At 36.0% G+C, this 17,915-nt stretch overlaps 1 protein-coding gene across 1 annotated transcript in view; it reads left to right on the top strand.

Annotated features, from left to right (window-relative positions):
• LOC110344673 (uncharacterized) overlaps nucleotides 1-17,896 on the top strand; it is a gene marked incomplete at its 5' end in the record, with an annotated part of 29,979 nt that extends 12,083 nt beyond the window's left edge. The window contains 3 exons of the mRNA XM_021239344.2: nucleotides 12,643-12,769; nucleotides 12,971-13,031; nucleotides 14,499-17,896. Of these exons, the coding sequence (XP_021095003.2) occupies nucleotides 12,643-12,769; nucleotides 12,971-13,031; nucleotides 14,499-15,876 (1,566 nt within the window). The remainder of the gene's footprint in view (nucleotides 1-12,642; nucleotides 12,770-12,970; nucleotides 13,032-14,498) is intronic.
• Nucleotides 17,897-17,915: the final 19 nt, after the last annotated feature.

Raw genomic sequence — 17,915 nt, 5'->3', positions numbered from 1 at the left:
TCAGTTTGAAAGTGGCTCAAATTTTAGGCTTGAAACAAAGACAGAAATTTACATAAATTATATAAAAAGTTTCTTTGTTATTGTTAAGTTCACCTAATCATTTTTGAGGCATAATTGGAAATTTTGTCTCTCTGTCGTTAGTTTAAAAGTTGGTTGGGCAACATTATCTAGGTGTAATGGAGAGGGTGTTACACAGGAATAGAAATGACTATGAGGTACTTTTTGTGGTAGTAGGGATTTGGTCCAGGACCTTCACTCTGAGGAACATCCAGGCCTTTGACACTTTTATTTATCATTATTTTGAATTTTGACACTGGGTCTCACTACCCTGAGCTTGGAGCGTTTGTCCTCTTGCTTCAGCCTCCCAGAGTAATGTGATCACAGGTGTAGATCACCGAGCACAAGTATGCATCATGATCACAGTGCTTGGTTAAATTAAACACTATCCATTTTTTATTCTTATGTCAATAATTGTAACTTTTTTCCATTGTGAATGTGTTGGTGCCATTCTGAAAGACATCCTTGGAACTTTCTTCCCCTAAATAAATGTCTGAATTTTAGATTAGTTGTGCATATAGAATACTTTTTTTTAAATGAAGGAGAGAATCTAAGAGTATCATGATTTTTGAAATGGTAGGAGTGTCCATCCTTTTTTATCATGAGCCCAGTTGAGGCAGTGTGTTTATTTCTGTTAATGGGGTGCCTTAGCGTGCTGCTCCTTGATAACTTTAGAATGGTGCCTCATGATGAAAAGCAACATCACCTGCGTTGGACACCAGTCTTCACTTGAAGCAGTGTACTAGAGAAGCGCTCTGAATTTGTCTGTTTTGGTCTCTCTGGGTGGTGCATTAATTTGGGGCCCACCATTTTTCGTTGGAGAATTGCTTAGTGCTCAGCGAAGAATGCACTAAAATTCAAAAGGAAAATTGGGAAAAGTCGAAGGTCAACTTTCCTGCCTTCTTGTGTTTCCCTGTCCCACCCCCTGCGATTGAGCTACCCTGGGCTGCACAGGCACGTCGTACTGTGCATAACCAGGAGAGTGTTCAGGCTTCTGAGAGTGGGTTCTTTTGTGAACTGCAGTGAAGCAGGCTTCGTCCCTAACCAGCTTCCCTTTTGCTTCTTTTGCAGTAAGTTGCTTGTATACAATACAAGTTACCTTAAGGACTTATGAATTTATTTTCATGATTTAACCAAATATGATTTTCCTAGTTAAAAATGGAGTGGAGAATTGATTCTATCTGATGAAGCAAAGAAGAATTTAGAAAAAAAATCTTTTGTTTGTTTTTTTAAGACCACGATCACATTATGTAATCCAGGCTGGTCTTGAACTCACTGTGGAGCCCAGGCTGACCTGGAACTCATGGTGAGCCTCCTGCCTCAGCCTCCTGAGTGCTGGGATTATAAGCATGTACCACCATGCCTGTCTTTACAGTAAATTTCTTTTTTGCCTTTGCCATATATATGCCTAAAGATTCATAGAATCATGATGCAAGTGAGCAAACCACTATGGTTACTTCCAGTGTATCTCTGATTTCATCCAGCTACCCGCAAAGTGGCCATAGGATGGATTGTAAAAGCTCATCAAGCAAAGTGTTATTTAGTTTCAATTCTTTGGTGTTTTGAATAATTTAATAATTGAGGTCAGTATATCATTATTATCATGCTGAAAAGATTATTCATGGTTTCTTTGTCTCAATTTATTGCCATAGATTATAGGGAAATTCATATTTCAGGCACTTCACTCCCTTATTCCACTGCTTCTGGGCTTGGATTATTTCAAGTTGGTTTTTAAAAGAATTTTTATGTAATAAAAATTTTATTTTTGATTTTTTCTTCAAGTGGTAATGAGTTAAAATTTTTGATAGAATAAGGAAAAATGCTGCCATGCAGATGAAAAAAATCGAAGTTTTTATAAAATTTTTACATGAAATTTTCATCTAATATTTTATTTTATTTTTTTCTAATTTTTTGATCCTGGGATCAAACTCAGGACCTTGCACTTGCAAAGCAGGCATAGCACCACTGAGCTAAATCCCCAGCTCATCTAATATTTTGTAGATATGTGGTTTTATTATGTTTTGCCAACATGTGTAATAGTTTAATTTATTTATATTTGCCCATCTAATATATTTAATTATATTTTTGTGGTTTTATCTTGTGTTTATTACATCTAGGGTTGAACCTCTTTCCTATATGGACTTTTGACATTTGTGTAACTTTGTGTCACTGTGAAGGCTTCATTATGTTTTTCAGATTTACAGTTTCCACTTATTTATACCTGATACTTAATTACATGGCATATTCTTGTATATTAAGCTAGGGATATACTCTATAGTACATTATCTTAGTAATTCCATTAGTTTTTTGTTTAATTTTTCCAACATCTACCATGATATTATATGCTAGTGAAGACAATTTTATGTATTCCATCTTAATCTCTGCCTATTACTTTGTTCTTTTGTTTGGTCTGTATCCATTGATATTATTTTATAACTTTTGTTCTCTAGATTTTATTGTAATAAATTACATTACTAATTTAATAATGCCTTTGATATTTTAAATAATTTTTTATTGTCTAATCTACATGAATACTTAGCAGTGAAATCTATTTGGGAACTGATTTTCATTTTTATGTTGCTGTTCTTTCTCTAATTTTCTGATACTGTGATATTTGTTCTTTATTAATATGTATATTGTTTTTAAATTCTTTTGAAGCACCCATTTGTGGGTCTCTGAAATAATATGTTGTACAGTGTATTCCTTTTTCATAACACTATGAAATCCTTAATATTTAATCAAGCTTTTCATTTGAAGGATGTGTCTTAAAAAATTGTGATTTAATCTGTAATTTTTTTGCATTAAGTTTATTGGTACATTTTATGTATAAAATACAATTACATTCCTCATTGGGATCTTATACCTTTACATGGTATATCTTAGTTCTTATTTTTTCCACCTTTTCCCTGTCCTCCCTTCTAATTTTTAGAAATATTTTAAAGATGTTTCTGCTGTTGGTCTTGAATTTCATTTCAATAGATGTGAGAGCCTCCTTTGCATGATATGTATTGCTTCAAACACATTAAGGGTTTTTTTCTGTTTCTCCTTTTTTGACTTTTACTCATACATGTTTACAATTCATAATGAATACATTCATTGTAATGAGTTGGTACATGTCCATAACACATTTCAATCTTTCTCCCTAGACATTAAATTCTTTACTGTTACTCTGAACATGTTCTGTTTGGGTGAATATTTCTTGTGATTTTGAGAAGACTGTGTACTATATAGTTATTTGATAAAGTGTTATGCAATATCCAATGAATCCTTGTGAAGCATGATGTTATTTTTAACTACTCCATTAAAGGTTTTTCTTCCTTCTTTACCTATCAGTTACTGATGGAATTGTTCTGAAATCTTCAGACATAGTTGTGAATCACAGATTTTTCTCTTCACATTCATGTTTTGTCTCATGTAATTTGATACTTTGTTTAGTGGAATGTATATTGAGGACTGTTCTTTTTAGAGAACTGCCCTTTATATCATCTGATCACTATAACCATTAATTACTTTGAGGTACAAATTGAATAATGTCAAATTAATATAATTTCTGCGGATTTTATTGAATCAGTGATAGATTAATGTGTCTTTTTGCATACCTTTCTATTGTAATATAGCCTTATCAATCCCAACATAACAACCACTCCTGTCCGGGTGGTCGTAGCATTGGCACCATAACCCAGAAATGTCTAGACACTTATCAGCTCTGATAGCTGTTTTCTCTCTCCCTGACAGTTTAACCTGTCCTGATGGACCATATAGAGTCTGACCACTGCTTGCTGGGGTCTGTGTGTCTCCTGTTTGCAGCCACGCTGCTCTGCTTATTGCTGCCCAGTGTGTGAATGATGTCTCATCTTTTCATATGAATGCACACGAACACATATAAATTAATGTGTATTTTCTTAATGGTAATTTAGTGTTTAAATATTTTGCAATACTTTTTTTTCTCAATTGTTGGTGAGATTTAACTATAATAACAATGTAAATACAGTAGACTTTGGAAGTTCATGAGGTTTACATTCCTAGAGCACCCTCGAATTGTGGAAAACCGCAAATTTCAGATATGGTCAGAAAAATGCCTATAAATCCCTATTTTTATAGTTTAAACCCTAAATATGCAATGTCCCCCCAGTTATATAATTTAACTTAATAACATACTCTATTAATAAAGCATTAGAAGGTGCAGGGTGTTTGGGTGGTATCTTAGTGATCTCAGGACTTTAAGAACAAAACCAAGAACATGAGACTGCTACAGGCAGTACAGTACCGTGTTATGATGTGGAAATGCTGGTATATCTGCCAGAGATGGGTTTCAGGGCAGCAGCCAATCACACAGAGAACTGAGTGCTCTCAGGTTGGCTACTTGCAAACCTCCTGCCAAAAAAAAAAATGTGGAGGATATTTGTGGTTTCTGCAAAATTGCAGGGGTTTCCTCAAACAATCTTTTTAGTTGGGTTTAAGGAAAAATCTGCAAACAACTGAAGCTGTGAACTACAAACCATGACTTCATGGGGTTATACTGTATACTGGGAATATTTAGAAAGTTTCATCACTAGGCCTTGGGCAATGGATGAGAGTACCCAGGTGATTGAAACCCTACTTGACTCAAACCTCTCTTACTCCATGGATGCCCACTCTCCCACTTTGGTGACTCTTCCTAAATTTACCATGTGTGATTTTCTGTGAACAGTGTTATTTTAGTTTCCCCTCTTGGAGTTTTTAATAGGTGGTTATTTTAGAAATTGCCAAGAGAAATATTCATGGTTTTTCATTGTTTGTTGTTGTTTTTCCATCTCACTATTGTTCACAAGTGCCGATATGTGAATCAAGAGCAAAGTGCTTTTTCATCCATTCCATTGGCCATGTGGTTTAGGACTTTTCAAGTTTGCTTGAAAAGTTTACTTGAAAAGAATCACATCTATCTCCAGAAATAATGGCTTAGTGTTTTCTCTAGACAGTAGAAAGAAATCAGTGGTCTGCAGATTTTTGTAAACTCTAAAGTAAAGGAAGTAAATGTAGAGTGTATCAATTTATTCTCCATTTTGCATAAGTCTACTTCCTTGTGTTCTTCCACATTTCCATTTTTCTTTAATGATTTTCTCAAAAAAGATTTGGTTCTTGTTTTCTATTTGGGATTTTCTCTTGAGTTAGATACGTTGCAGTCATTTTTTAAAATTTGTGTTCATTGGTCTTTATTCCCTATACAAAATTTTTATACTGTGTACCCAGCAAATATTTTCTTCTTGTCTTGTTTATTTCCCATGATTTTCATGTATTTCAATTTATCCTTCTAGCTCTATTTGTTTTTGGTTTTGTTTTTTGGTACTGGGGATTGAATCAGGACCTTGCGCTTGCGAGGCAGGAGGTGGCACCACTGAGCTAAATCCCCGGCCCTTTTCTAGTTCTGATGGTTAGTTGATTTTCTTTTGTGGAAACAATTTTTCACATCTAAAAGTTATTTCATGACGAATTCTCAAGGCGTTCAAGTTTATCTTTCCCATTTCAGTATGTAACTTAATTATTGCATAGAAGAGTGTTCAGCCTTCCAAGTATATATGTGTTTCTCCCTGAACATAAGTGAAACAGATTGTGATTTCCTCCAGAGACACACAGCATCTCTCATGAATCAATGTTCTATATATGTATGGACCCATTAGGACTATCTTTCTTTCCTGAGATCCATTTGAATGTCTTTCATGTATATTATGTAAGCTACCAACTTTCTTGCTTAAAAGGTATTGAATGTTGTTAGATTTTTATTACATTGTACAACTATAAAATTTTAACAAATTAAAGGTATCATTTGTAAGTGACAATTTTTTTTGACGTTATCCTTTTTGGGGGGGAATTTGAGGCAGGGTCTCACTCTGTGTTTCAGACCGGCATTGAATTTGCTGTGTAGTCAGAGCTGGCCTTGAACTCCATGGCAATCCTGCATCATCCTCCCAAGTGCTGGGATTACAGGCATGCACCACCACACCTGGCTGAAGTTTTCCTTTTGTGCCTAATTACTTTGTGATATATTGGTTTCCAATGCATATAATGCATTTTATTCAGCTCTTTCCCCTCATTACTCTCCCACATCCTCCTAAAATTTCTTATATCTGAGCTCTGAGATAAAGTGCCACTCTTTCCCTGTTTTCAATGTTCATAGACTTGTTCCAATAAAACTATTTTTCCATTGACATTTTAATTATTTACAAATCTTACTTGATGTTCAGTTATTTTTTTTATGAAACTAAATTCAAGTTTCTTTTTAAAATTCTTTTATTGGTACATTTTAGGTATACAGTACATTTACATTTATCACTGGGTGCTTGTACCTGTACATGATGTATCTTGGTTCATAATTTTTTCCCCATTACCTGTGTGCCCTTCACCCCCTCCACCCTTCCCTATTAACATAGATTTTGTTTCCATTTTTTTTCTTTTCTCATAATTTTTCCTTTCCCTTTTTTCCTTTCCCCTTCCCCTCCCATCACCCCTACCCCTTTGGACCTTTTCTTCCTATTTCAAATCATCAATTATTCATTTTAATCATTTTAATCCTTATTTACACTTTCAGTTTCTCACACCAGAGAAAGTATTCGGTATTTACACATGTGTGTCCTATTTATTTCACTTAAGAGTACGGCCTCAATGTGCATCCACTTAGCTATAAATGTTTCTAGTTTCTCGTTCTTTATGGCTGAGTAGTACTCCATTTTATAAAAAAAACCCCACATTTTCTTTATCCAGTCTCCAGTTGATAGGCACTTGGGCTGCTTCCAAGCTTTAGCTATTACAAACTGTGCCGCTATAAACATGGGTGCACATATATCACTGTGGTATGATTCTTTTAATTCTTTGGGGAAGATACCCAGCAGGGGAATAGCTGGGTCAAATGGGACCACTAGCCCCAGTTCTTTGAGATATCTCCATACTGATTTCCACAGTGGTTGCACCAGTCTGCACTCCCACCAACAATGGAGAAGGGTTACTTTCTCCCCACACCCCCACCAGCATTTGTTATTGGTTGATTTCTTGATAGCAGCCATTCTTTGTGGGGTGAGGTGGAATCTCAGTGTTGTTTTCATCTGCATCTCTCGAATGAAGAGTGATGTTGAACATTTTTTCATATATTTATTTGCTGTTTTTACTTCTTTGAGAAATGTCTGTTCATTTCAGATGCCCATTTTTGAATTAGATCTTTGAATTTGGGGGGTCTGATTTTTTTCAATTCTTTATATATTCTAGATAGTAGACCTTTGTCTGAAGTACAGCTGCTAAAAATTTTTTTCCCATATTATAGGTTGTCTCTTAGCTCTGTTGGTGGTTTCTCTTGCAGTACAGAAGCTTTTTAATAAGATGAGATCCCAGTTGTTGATTCTTTGTGCTAGTTCCCAACCTACTGAGGTTTTCTTCATAAAGTCTTCCTATGCTAATGTCATCAAGAGTTCTACCTAACTTATCTTCCAGCAAGTTATATTTAGATATTTATTTAGTAATATTTAGGTCTTTAATCCACTTTGATCTTAGTTTAGTGCATGGTGATAGGTATGGGTCTAGTTTTAATCTTTGGCAGGTTGAAATCCAGTTTTTCCAACACCATTTATTCAATAGGCTATCTTTCCTCCAGTGAGGGTAGTTGGCTCCTTTGTCAAAGATGAGGTGGCTGAGTATGTCTGAAGTTGTTTCAGCATCTTCTAATCTATTCCACTGATCTTCAGGTCTGTTTCTTTGCCAGTACCATGCTGTTTTTATCACAGTAGCTTTGTAGTATAGTTTCAAGTTGGGGATTGTGATACCCCCAGCCATGTCTCTGTTGCCTAGAATTGCTTTTGCTATTCTAGGTCTCTTCTGTTTCCAAATGAATTTTTGGATTGTTTTCTCTAGTTCTGTGAAGTATATTGTTGGAATTTCAATTGGCATTGCATTAAATCTATCTAGTAGTTTTGGGAGTATGGCCATTTTCACTATATTGGTTCTTCCTACCCAGGAACAAGGGATGTCTTTCCATTTTCTTATATCCTCTTCAATCTCCTTTTTCAGAGTGCTGTAATTTTCAGTGTAGAGGTCTTTTGTTTCCTTTGTTAGGTTGCTTCCTAGATATTTCATTTTTTTGGATGCTATTGTAAAAGAAATTGTTTCCCAAATTTCTCTCTCAGTGAGTCTGTTATTTGTGTACAAGAAGGCTATTGATTTTTGAGTGCTGACCTTGTATCCAGCTACTCTACTGAATCTATCAATTAGGTCTAGAAGTATTTTGGCCAAGTTTTTTGGGTCTTCTATGTAAAGTACATCATCACCAACTAATGACAGTTTAACTTCTTCCTTTCCTATCTTTATTCCTTTTATTTCTTTCTCTTTTTTAATTGCTGTGGCTAATATTTCCAGAACTATATTGAACAGGAGTGGTGATAGTGGGTATCCTTGTCTTGTTCCTGATTTTAGTGTGAAAGTTTTCAGTTTTTGACTATTTAGTATGATGTTGGCTATTGGTTTTTCATAAATAGCCTTAATCAGGTTGAGATAAAGACCTTCTATTCCAATTTTCTGTAGCGTTTTTATCATGAATGGTTGTTGGATTTTGTTGAATGCCTTTTCTGTATCTACTGAGATGGTCATATGGTTTTGTCCTTGACTCTGTTAATATAGTGTATTGCATTTATTGATTTATGAATGTTGAACCATCCTTCCATCCCTGGGATAAATCTGACTTGGTCAGGGTGTATGATCTTCTTGATGACCCTCTGTATTCTGTTTGCCAGTATCTTGTTGAGGATTTTTGCATCTATGTTCATTAGGGAGATTGGTCTGTAGTTCTCTTTTTGGATTGGGTCTTTCCCTGGTTCTGGAATCAAAGTAACACTTGCTTCCAGGAATGAATTTGGAATCCTTGCTTCCCTTTCAATTTCCTTGATGAGTTTAAAGAGTAATGGCAATAGTTCTTCTTTAAATGTCTTGTAGAATTCAGCAGTGAAGCCATCAGGACCTGGGCTTTTCTTTGTTGGTAAATTTTTTATTACATTTTTAATTTCCCTCATTGTAATTGGGGTGTTTAGAATTTCTATATCTTCTTCATTTAACTTTGGCAATTTGAATTTTCTTTTTTTTTTTTTTTGGTACCGGGGATCGAACTTGGGACCTTGTGCTTGTGAGGCAGGCGGCAGAACCATTGAGCCAAATCCCCAGCATAATTCTTAATGTTAGTTTGTGTTCTTTTGTTCTTGTTGTTGTTGGTACTGAGGATCGAACTCCAGACCTTGCGCTTGCGAGGCAGGCACCAGAACCACTGAGTTAAATCCCCAGCGGCAATTTGTACGTATCTAGAAATCTGTCCATTTCTTCTTTGTTTTCTATTTTATTAGAGTATGGGTTCTCAAAGTAGGTATTGATGATCCTCTGGATTTCTGCTGGGTCTGTTGTAACTTCAACTTTTTCGGGTTTGTGGTTTTTTTTTGCTTTTTTTTTTGGTACCGGGGATCAAACTTGGGTCCTTGCATTTGCGCAGCAGGCGGCGAAACCACTGAGCTAAACACCGGGCCCTTTTCATTCTTAATTGCATGGATTTGAGCCTTTTCTTTCCTTTTTTTATTTTTTATTTTTTTTTGGTTTTTTGGGTTTTTGTTTGTTTTGGTACTGGGGATCGAACTTGGGTCCTTGCCCTACCACTGAGCTAAATCTCTGGCCCCTCTTTCCTTTTTTTGATAAGATTGGCTAAAGGTTTAATGATTTTATTTATTCTTTTGAAAAACCAACTCTTTGATTCATTCATTTTTTTGTATCGTTCTCTTAGTCTCCATTCCATTTATCTCTACTCTGATCTTTATAATTTTCTCTCTTGTATGAGCTTTGGGTTTGTTATGCTCTTTTTTTCTAAGAGCTTGAGGTTCTGCATTAGATTATTTATCTGAGTTCTCTCTGTTTTCCTAATATGGGCATTCACTGCTATGAATTTCCCGCATAGAACTGCTTTCATTTTGTCCCACAGATTCCTGTATGTTGTACTGGCATTATCATTTACTTGTCAAAACTGTCTAATTTCTTCTTTAATTTCCTCTGTCACCCATTGGTTGTTCAGGAGGGTGTTATTCAATTTCCATGTGTTGTGGGAGTTTTGCGGTTTCTTATGTTATTGACCTCCAATTTTATTGCACTATGTTCTGATAATATACAGGGGGTAACTTCAATTCTTTTGCATTGACTTAGACATGTCCTATGAGCTAGCATGTGATCTATTTTGGAGAATGACCGGTGTGCAGCTGAAAAGAATGTGTATTCTGATTTTTGGAGTGGAACACTATAAACATCTATAAAGTCTATTTGTTCAATACCTTGGTGCAGTTCTAAAATTTTGTTGTTAATTTTTTGTCTAGGTGATCTATTTGTGATAGTGGGGTATTGAATTCCCCCACTACAATTGTATTAGTGCTTATTTGATTTTTCATGTCCATTAATATTTGTTTTGTATAGTTGGGGGTATTCATATTTGGTGCATATATATTTAGGGTTGTTATCTCTTCCTCTTGAATTGTTCCCTTCACAAGGATGTAGTGACCATCTTTGTCTCTCTTAATTAGTTTTGGTTTGAAATCTACTTTGTCTGCAAATTAGATTGCTACACCTGCTTTTTTCTGGGTTCCTGTTGCATGGAGAACTGTTTTCCATCCTTTTACTTTCAGTCTATGTATTTCTTTTTTAGTTAGGTGTGTCTCTTGTATACAGCATATTGCTGGATTTTGCTTCTTAATCCATCTGTCAGTCTATTTCTTTTGATTGGTAAATTGAGGCCATTAACATTGAGAGTTATAATTGATAGATATTGACTCATCCTTGTCATGATGTTTTGCTATTGTTGGCTCTTTTATCTGCCCCCCCCCCCTTCCCTTCAGTTTCTTACCTTGCCTGATGGCTTCCCTCTGTTGGGCCTCATGGAGTTGTGACTTTCATTATCTTTTTCTAGGATAATGCTTAGAATTGTTTGGAGTGCTGGTTTGGTGTTCATGAAATTTCTCAGGTGTTCTTTGTCATGGAAGTATCTAATTTCCCCATCAATTTTGAAAGATAATTTTGCAGGATACAACAGTCTAGGTTGGAAGTTATTTTCTTTTAGGGCTTGAAATACTTCATTCCAGGTTCTCCTTGATTTGAGGTTTTGTGTTGAGAAATCTTCCATGATTCTGATGGGCTTTCCTTTGTATGTCATTTGTTTCTTTTCTCTAAATTCTTGGAAGATTTTGTTCCTCTGTTGCATTTCTGGGATCTTGACTATTATATGTCTAGGTGTAGTTTTTTTTTTTTTATTGTGGCTAGTTGGAGTTCTATATGCCTCACTTATCTGTATGTCCAATTCTCTACCTCTGTTTGGGAAGTTTTCTACTATTACTTCTGTGAACAGCTTTTTTTTAATGTCATTTGTACTTTCTCCTGCTTTTTCGTGGACTCCTAACAGTCTTATGTTATTCTTCTTTGCATCATGTAGCAGCTGCTGGATTGATTTCTCATGGTCCCTTACTATTTTGAAGAAATCTCTGTTTTCATGGTCACTAACCACAATCCTGTCTTCTATATCTGATATTCTGTCTTCACAATTGTTCAATTTGCTGTGAATACTTTCAGTGGAGTTTTTAATCTCTTGGATATCTGTTTGAATCTGTTTTGTGGATTCCATTTCTTTCCTATGTTGGGCATTCATAGCTTCTAGCATGGTTCTGAGCTCATCTATTTTTTTTTTTATCTGTTTCTGTTCTAAAGCCTCTAACCATGTCTTTCACTCTGCTCACCATCTCTGTAGTTATCTGGGAAATTATTTCTGTTTTGAATTTTTCTACAGCCTCATTCATCTGTTTTGTTACTTCCTGTGCTATCAGTTCAGGGTGTCCAGGTGGTTGATTATCAGACTTTTCGACCTTGTTTCTCCCAGAATTTGCCTCTTGTGGGGTGGAAGTCTGAGTTTATCCCTTACTTAAATGTCTTCTCGTTTTTTCCAAATCTAAGTTTCAAAATTCTGCCTAAGTACAATCAAAGAAAGACTAAATGCCATGAATAATAAGATTTGAAAAGATACTACCGATGGTCCAGCAGAACTGTTCATTAGCTATTCACCTGCCCCAGTGTTTTCTGGCTTGTGACCTTGTAGGCTCCTACTGTGGGCTCTGCTTTAGGGCTTTAGAACTGTGCATCAGTGTGCAGGTTCCCTTGCAGTGACCCCAGAAGGACCAGTGCTCTTCTCCTCTAGCTTTAGCAGTAAGTGGCAATCTAGCCTAGAATTGCTGTCTGAAAAAATGTGTGTACACATGGATTTAAGGACCAAGACATGGAGTTAATATTTGAAGCATTCAGCGCCCATTCAGATTTTTTGTTTTGTTGTCCTTTTTTGAGATAGGGTCTCACTATGCAGTTCAGGTTGGCCTTGAACTCACTGTGTAGCCCACACTAGCCTCAAACTCATGGCAATCCTCCTGCCTCAGCCTCCTAAGTGCTGGGATTGCAGACATGCACCACCACACCTGCCTCTCAATTCAACTTTTTACAAGAGGAATTGAGATATCCCATGCTGTGAGTCTCAACCTTCCTTCAATAAATATATGTGTGATCATTTAGGAGGCAGTGACCTTTGAGGATGTGGCTGTGAATTTCACCATGGAGGAGTGGGCTTTGCTGAATCCATCCCAAAAGAAGCTCTACAGAGATGTGACAGAGGAAACATTTAGGAATCTGGCTGCTGTAGGTAAGGATGACATCACTGTTTTATTTATACTATCAGAGAACACTGTTTGTTGCTCATCAGTGCAGTTGCATTAAATAGACTGTGAAAACATTTTGAAGAGTATCTCAGGCCTAGTTACATTGTACCATGAATGTAACTGGAATTTATTCATTTTTATGTAATAATACAGTGTCTCCTTATATTTCTATGTCTGTAATTCAGGAAGAGCCTGGCATAACTGGGAATTTGAAGCAGAGTACAAAAATTACTGGAGAAATCTAAGGTAATTTGCACTCAAAAGGAAAAGGAATGTTCCTCAAGAGGCAGTATGTGAGCAGAAATATTACAACCAAGGAAACATGGCCATGTTCTTCAAGTTTATTTAATCTCACAAATATTCTCCAAAATGTATATAGTTTTAGTATGTATAATCTGACAACTGAATACAGAATATTCCAATATAGAAAACTGAGTTAGTACTGATACCATGCAACAAGTGACACTATCTGACATATAAGTAAAAAAAGATGTTCTGTCATGATCACTTTCATGAAAATGTATGAAGTTGCATTTAGATATTGTGTATAGGTGTCTATGAAAAGAAATGAATTTTGAGTTTTGACAGAAACCCATCTTCAGGATATCTGTGTATACATGTGAATATGAGACATTCAGTATCTTAAAAATTGCTAACTTTGAGGCAGTATTCAAAGTAGAAATGAATGCTAATGTTCTAAGAACAAGTGTTTTCAAGCCAAGCTCCAGAGAATTAAGTGTATGTTTTAAAACTCTTAGAAGGCACTCTCCATCATTGTTGGTGGGAATGGTAAGTATAGCTACTATGATAGTCAGTATACAGACATCTAAAAAAGTAAAAGCAGAAGTTCCATTTGATCCTGGACTACCTCTCCTGGGTGTGGTCCTAAAAGACTTAAAATCACCATATTTTACTGATACATCCATATGCATACTCAAAGCAGGACAGTTTATAACAGCTAAGCCCTGAAATCAGATTGGATTGAATCACTGGATGAATGGATAATGAAAATTGTTGATAGGCTCAACATGAAGGTGCATTCCCAGCACTCTGGGAAGCTGACTCTGCAGGATAGCAAGCTGAAGCTCAGCCTAAGCAACTTAATCATCAATGAGAATCTCTCTCAAAATAAGAAATACAAAAGCTGGAGATGTGATTCAGTGCTTAGACCTGTATTTAATTCCCAGCACTGAAAAGAAGAAAAAAATCAGCCATAAAGATGAATGATACCATGTCATTTGCCAAAATTAATGGGTGGATCTTCATTCTATAGTGTTAAGTGAAATAAGTCAGGCACAGAAAGTGAAATGTCACATGATTTCTCTTGTATGAGAAACCAAAAATATAAATTAGGCAGTAAAATAAAGGAGAGGCAATTAAAAAAGGAAAGGCTAACTTTTTGGAGATGAGGAAGACAAATGGGGTAAGGAGAGAAAGGGGAGAGTGATGGGGAAAAGGTATCAAAATGATCAATGTGTGATATACCTATGTACCAACTGCCCAAAATAAAACTAGCTTTCTGTATTGCAAAATATACCAATTTTAAAATTCCCAAATGATTACCACTCTTGGGAATGGCTGTTTTGAAGATATCTTCCAGGACATTCAGTTAATTCATTGTCAGAATTTCTTAGGAGGCATCAAACCAGAACTTGTGATAAATCATTAATATGGAGACCCATTTTATTGCAACTGTTTTTCTTTTCTTTACAGAAATGAAAAGGTAAAGAAATGCTATCAAAATAAAGGTTGGAATCAATATGGAGAAATATTCCTTTGGACTCCAGATGCTAATGTGGACATGAAACAAGCTGCTTTAAAACCAGCTGAAAGCCTTTTTTGCAGAAAGTCCCTGATTGGGCATTTGTCACTAAATATGCCTATCATAGATCACACTGCACTGAAGACATATGAGTACTTGGGATTGGAAGAGAAGCTGTATAAATGTGATGAGCATGGAAGAACCTGTGGTGATTTCCAGTCCTTTCAGAAGGATTCAAGGACAAAGACTGGAGAGAAATCCTATGAATATGATCAATGTGGGGAATACTGCTCTGATCTTAGTGAAAGAACTCACCTTAAAGAGAAGACCTTTGTGTATAAGAAAAACTTGAAAGCCTCTAACACACCCAGTGATGTTCAGATCTATGAAAGAAATCACAATGGGGAGAAATCTTATGTATGTAATCAATGTGGGAAAGCTTTCAGTAGGCGTCAACATTGTAAACAACATGAAAGAAATCACACTGGGGAGAAACCCTATGTATGTAAGCAATGTGGGAAAGCTTTCAGCTCACTTAATGATCGTAAAAAACATGAAATCACTCACAGTCAGGAGAAACCTTATGTATGTAAGCAGTGTGGAAAAGCTTTTGGTAGGCGCAAAAATTGTAACCGACATGAAAGAACTCACATTGGGGAAAAACTCTATTCATGTAGGCAATGTGGGAAAGCTTTTAGTACCCAAGATTATTGTAAAATACATGAAAGAATTCACACTGGGGAGAAGCCCTATGTATGTAAGCAGTGTGGGAAAGCTTTCAGCATGCGTGGTGCTTGTCAAATACATGAAAAAACTCATACTGGGGAGAAACCCTATGTATGTAAGCAATGTGGGAAAGCTTTTAGTACACAACATTACTGTAAAATACATGAAAGACTTCACACAGGGGAGAAACCCTATGTTTGTAAGCAATGTGGGAAAGCTTTTAGTACACAACATTACTGTAAAATACATGAAAGGATTCACACTGGGGAGAAGCCCTATGTATGTAAGCAGTGTGGGAAAGCTTTCAGCACACATGATGATTGTCAAAGACATGAAAGCACTCACAGTCAGGAGAAACCCTATGTATGTAAGCAGTGTGGAAAAGCTTTCCTCTGGCCAAGTAAATGTCAAAGACATGAAAGAATTCACACTGGGGAGAAACCCTATATATGTAAGCAGTGTGGAAAAGCTTTTAACACAGCTGGTGGTTGTAAAAGACATGAAAGAACTCACAGCATTAATTCTATGTATCAAAGAAGTCTCACTGAGGAGAAACTTTATTTTGAAAATCCTGTGAAAATTTCTCGTAGTGGAGACCTGTAGGAATAATTACTACAAAAAGCTTGATGCCAATATTTCTCCAGAAAACACAATCCCAGATAGAGATATCTTAAAGTACATACATTATGTGTTTTTCAGTAAGTCACTTAAATATCTGGATTATGTATCTGCAGTATTTAATATAAAAATGTTGAATTGACACAATTAGGTATCTGTGTGTCTTTAAGCTTAATAGTGTCTTAATTAAGCATGGTGAATTGAAATGTATTTTTTACTTTCAAGTAGAGTCAGTATTTATGTAGTTTTTGTTTAGTGTTTACAACTGGGAGAGCTGAGCATGCTGGTGCACGCCTGTAATCCCAGCACCTGGGAGGCTGAGGCAGGAGAATTGCCCTGAGTTTGAGGCCAGCCTAGGCTACATAGAGAGTTCAGGGCCAGTATGAACTACATAGTGAGGCTGAGACCCTGTCTCAAAAAACAAAAACAAACAAAAAACCATGGGAGGTATAGGCCCCTGAAAAACTTAGTTTTATTAATTGCTTTTTGTTAATTGTTAGGATTTTGCCACTACCTTTGTTTTAAACTCTTGGAGTGTATACTCTGTATTCTGTGAAACAAAAGTTATATTTGAATTTGATACCATATTTTATATTAGGGTATATAATTTCAAAGACTTGTGAACATGTATTTTTCCTTTTTTGGTACTGGGGAGCGAACTCAGGACCTTGTACTTGTGAGGCAGGCACAGTGCCACTGAGCTAAATCCCTGGCATTGTGAACATGTATTTTTTACAAAGTTGATTTGTTTTCACCCAACTTGTAGATTAGCACATTATGTTTCTCATATTGTAACAAGATACCTGCTTATATCCCAACATTGTATATTATATCATATAATTTTGCTTATCTTTCATGTTAGAGCCAATATCAATTATTTAGAATTTTGTTTTCTTACCATCAAAATTGCACTTTTCTTGTTTATATTGCAATGACTTTTCACCCTATCTTTTTTTTTCTTTCTTTTTCTCAGTACCAGGGATTGAACTCAGGACCTTGTGCTTGCGAGGCAGGCACTTTGCCATTAAGCTAAATCCCTGGCAGCAATGACTTTTAATTTGGTGGTAATCTTTCCACATATGTGCCAAAAATAACCCAAATTACTGTGTTTCTGATTGCCATTGACCAGCAGGACTTGTCTCCAAAAGCATATCATAAATTAATAGCAATCTCCAAAACTATAAATGATGGTATGATTTATCAGTAACAACAGTTTTGAAGAAATTTTTTTCAGCAGTGGTGGTATTTGGGGGAAAATGATTGCTATTGAGTGTAATGAGGCAAATGTCTTTATTCCCTGATGTAATGCCATTCTATCTTTGGTAATCGTTATATTTTTTGACAAAGTCTCAGTAGTTCAGGCTGGCCTTGAACTCATGGTGATCCTCTTACCTCAGGGTCCCAAGTGCTGGGATTACAGGTATGTGCTACCATGCCTGACCATCATTATTGTTTTTAACTAATAAGCTGAAATAATGGCATGAAGCAAAACCTAACTCATGAGAGGTATTAGTTTTGTAAAAGTGGAATTTACTAAATTATAATTCAGATTGTGTTGTCTTACCACTTTTAGAGATAAATTTATACAATGCCATTTTTCATTATTCGTAATGGCCAGTATGTTTGACATATGTGCCAGATGCCTTTAAATACATAGACTGGCCCAAGATGTGTGGATGAGTCCTAGTTGGTCTCCTTTGACCTGTATTTTTAAATATCTTTGACATTAAAATACTTTGTAAAATGTTTTATACAGTGTTCTTGAATACAAAAACTGCTCAATTTCTGGTACCAGGGATTGAACTCGGGACCTTATGCTTGTGAGGTAGGCAGCAGAACCACTGAGCTAAATCCTCGGCAAAAAACTGCTCAATTTCTGATGGAGTTACATTGTTACAAATGTATGGTATCAGGAAAACATAAATGAGCAATTTTTGAATACTCATAATTCAGTGAACATTATAGCTTGCCCTAGTCTTTTTTTCTGGTACTGGGGATCAAACTCGGGACCTTGTGCTTGCGAG

This window comes from Heterocephalus glaber, unplaced genomic scaffold, assembly GCF_053883595.1.
Source record: "Heterocephalus glaber isolate CG9 unplaced genomic scaffold, H.glaber_assembly_v1.0 deba00001579, whole genome shotgun sequence".
Classification (NCBI taxonomy): domain Eukaryota; kingdom Metazoa; phylum Chordata; class Mammalia; order Rodentia; family Bathyergidae; genus Heterocephalus; species Heterocephalus glaber.
The sequence above is the reverse complement of the archived record's forward strand: the minus strand, read 5'-3'. Positions and strand labels throughout refer to the sequence as shown.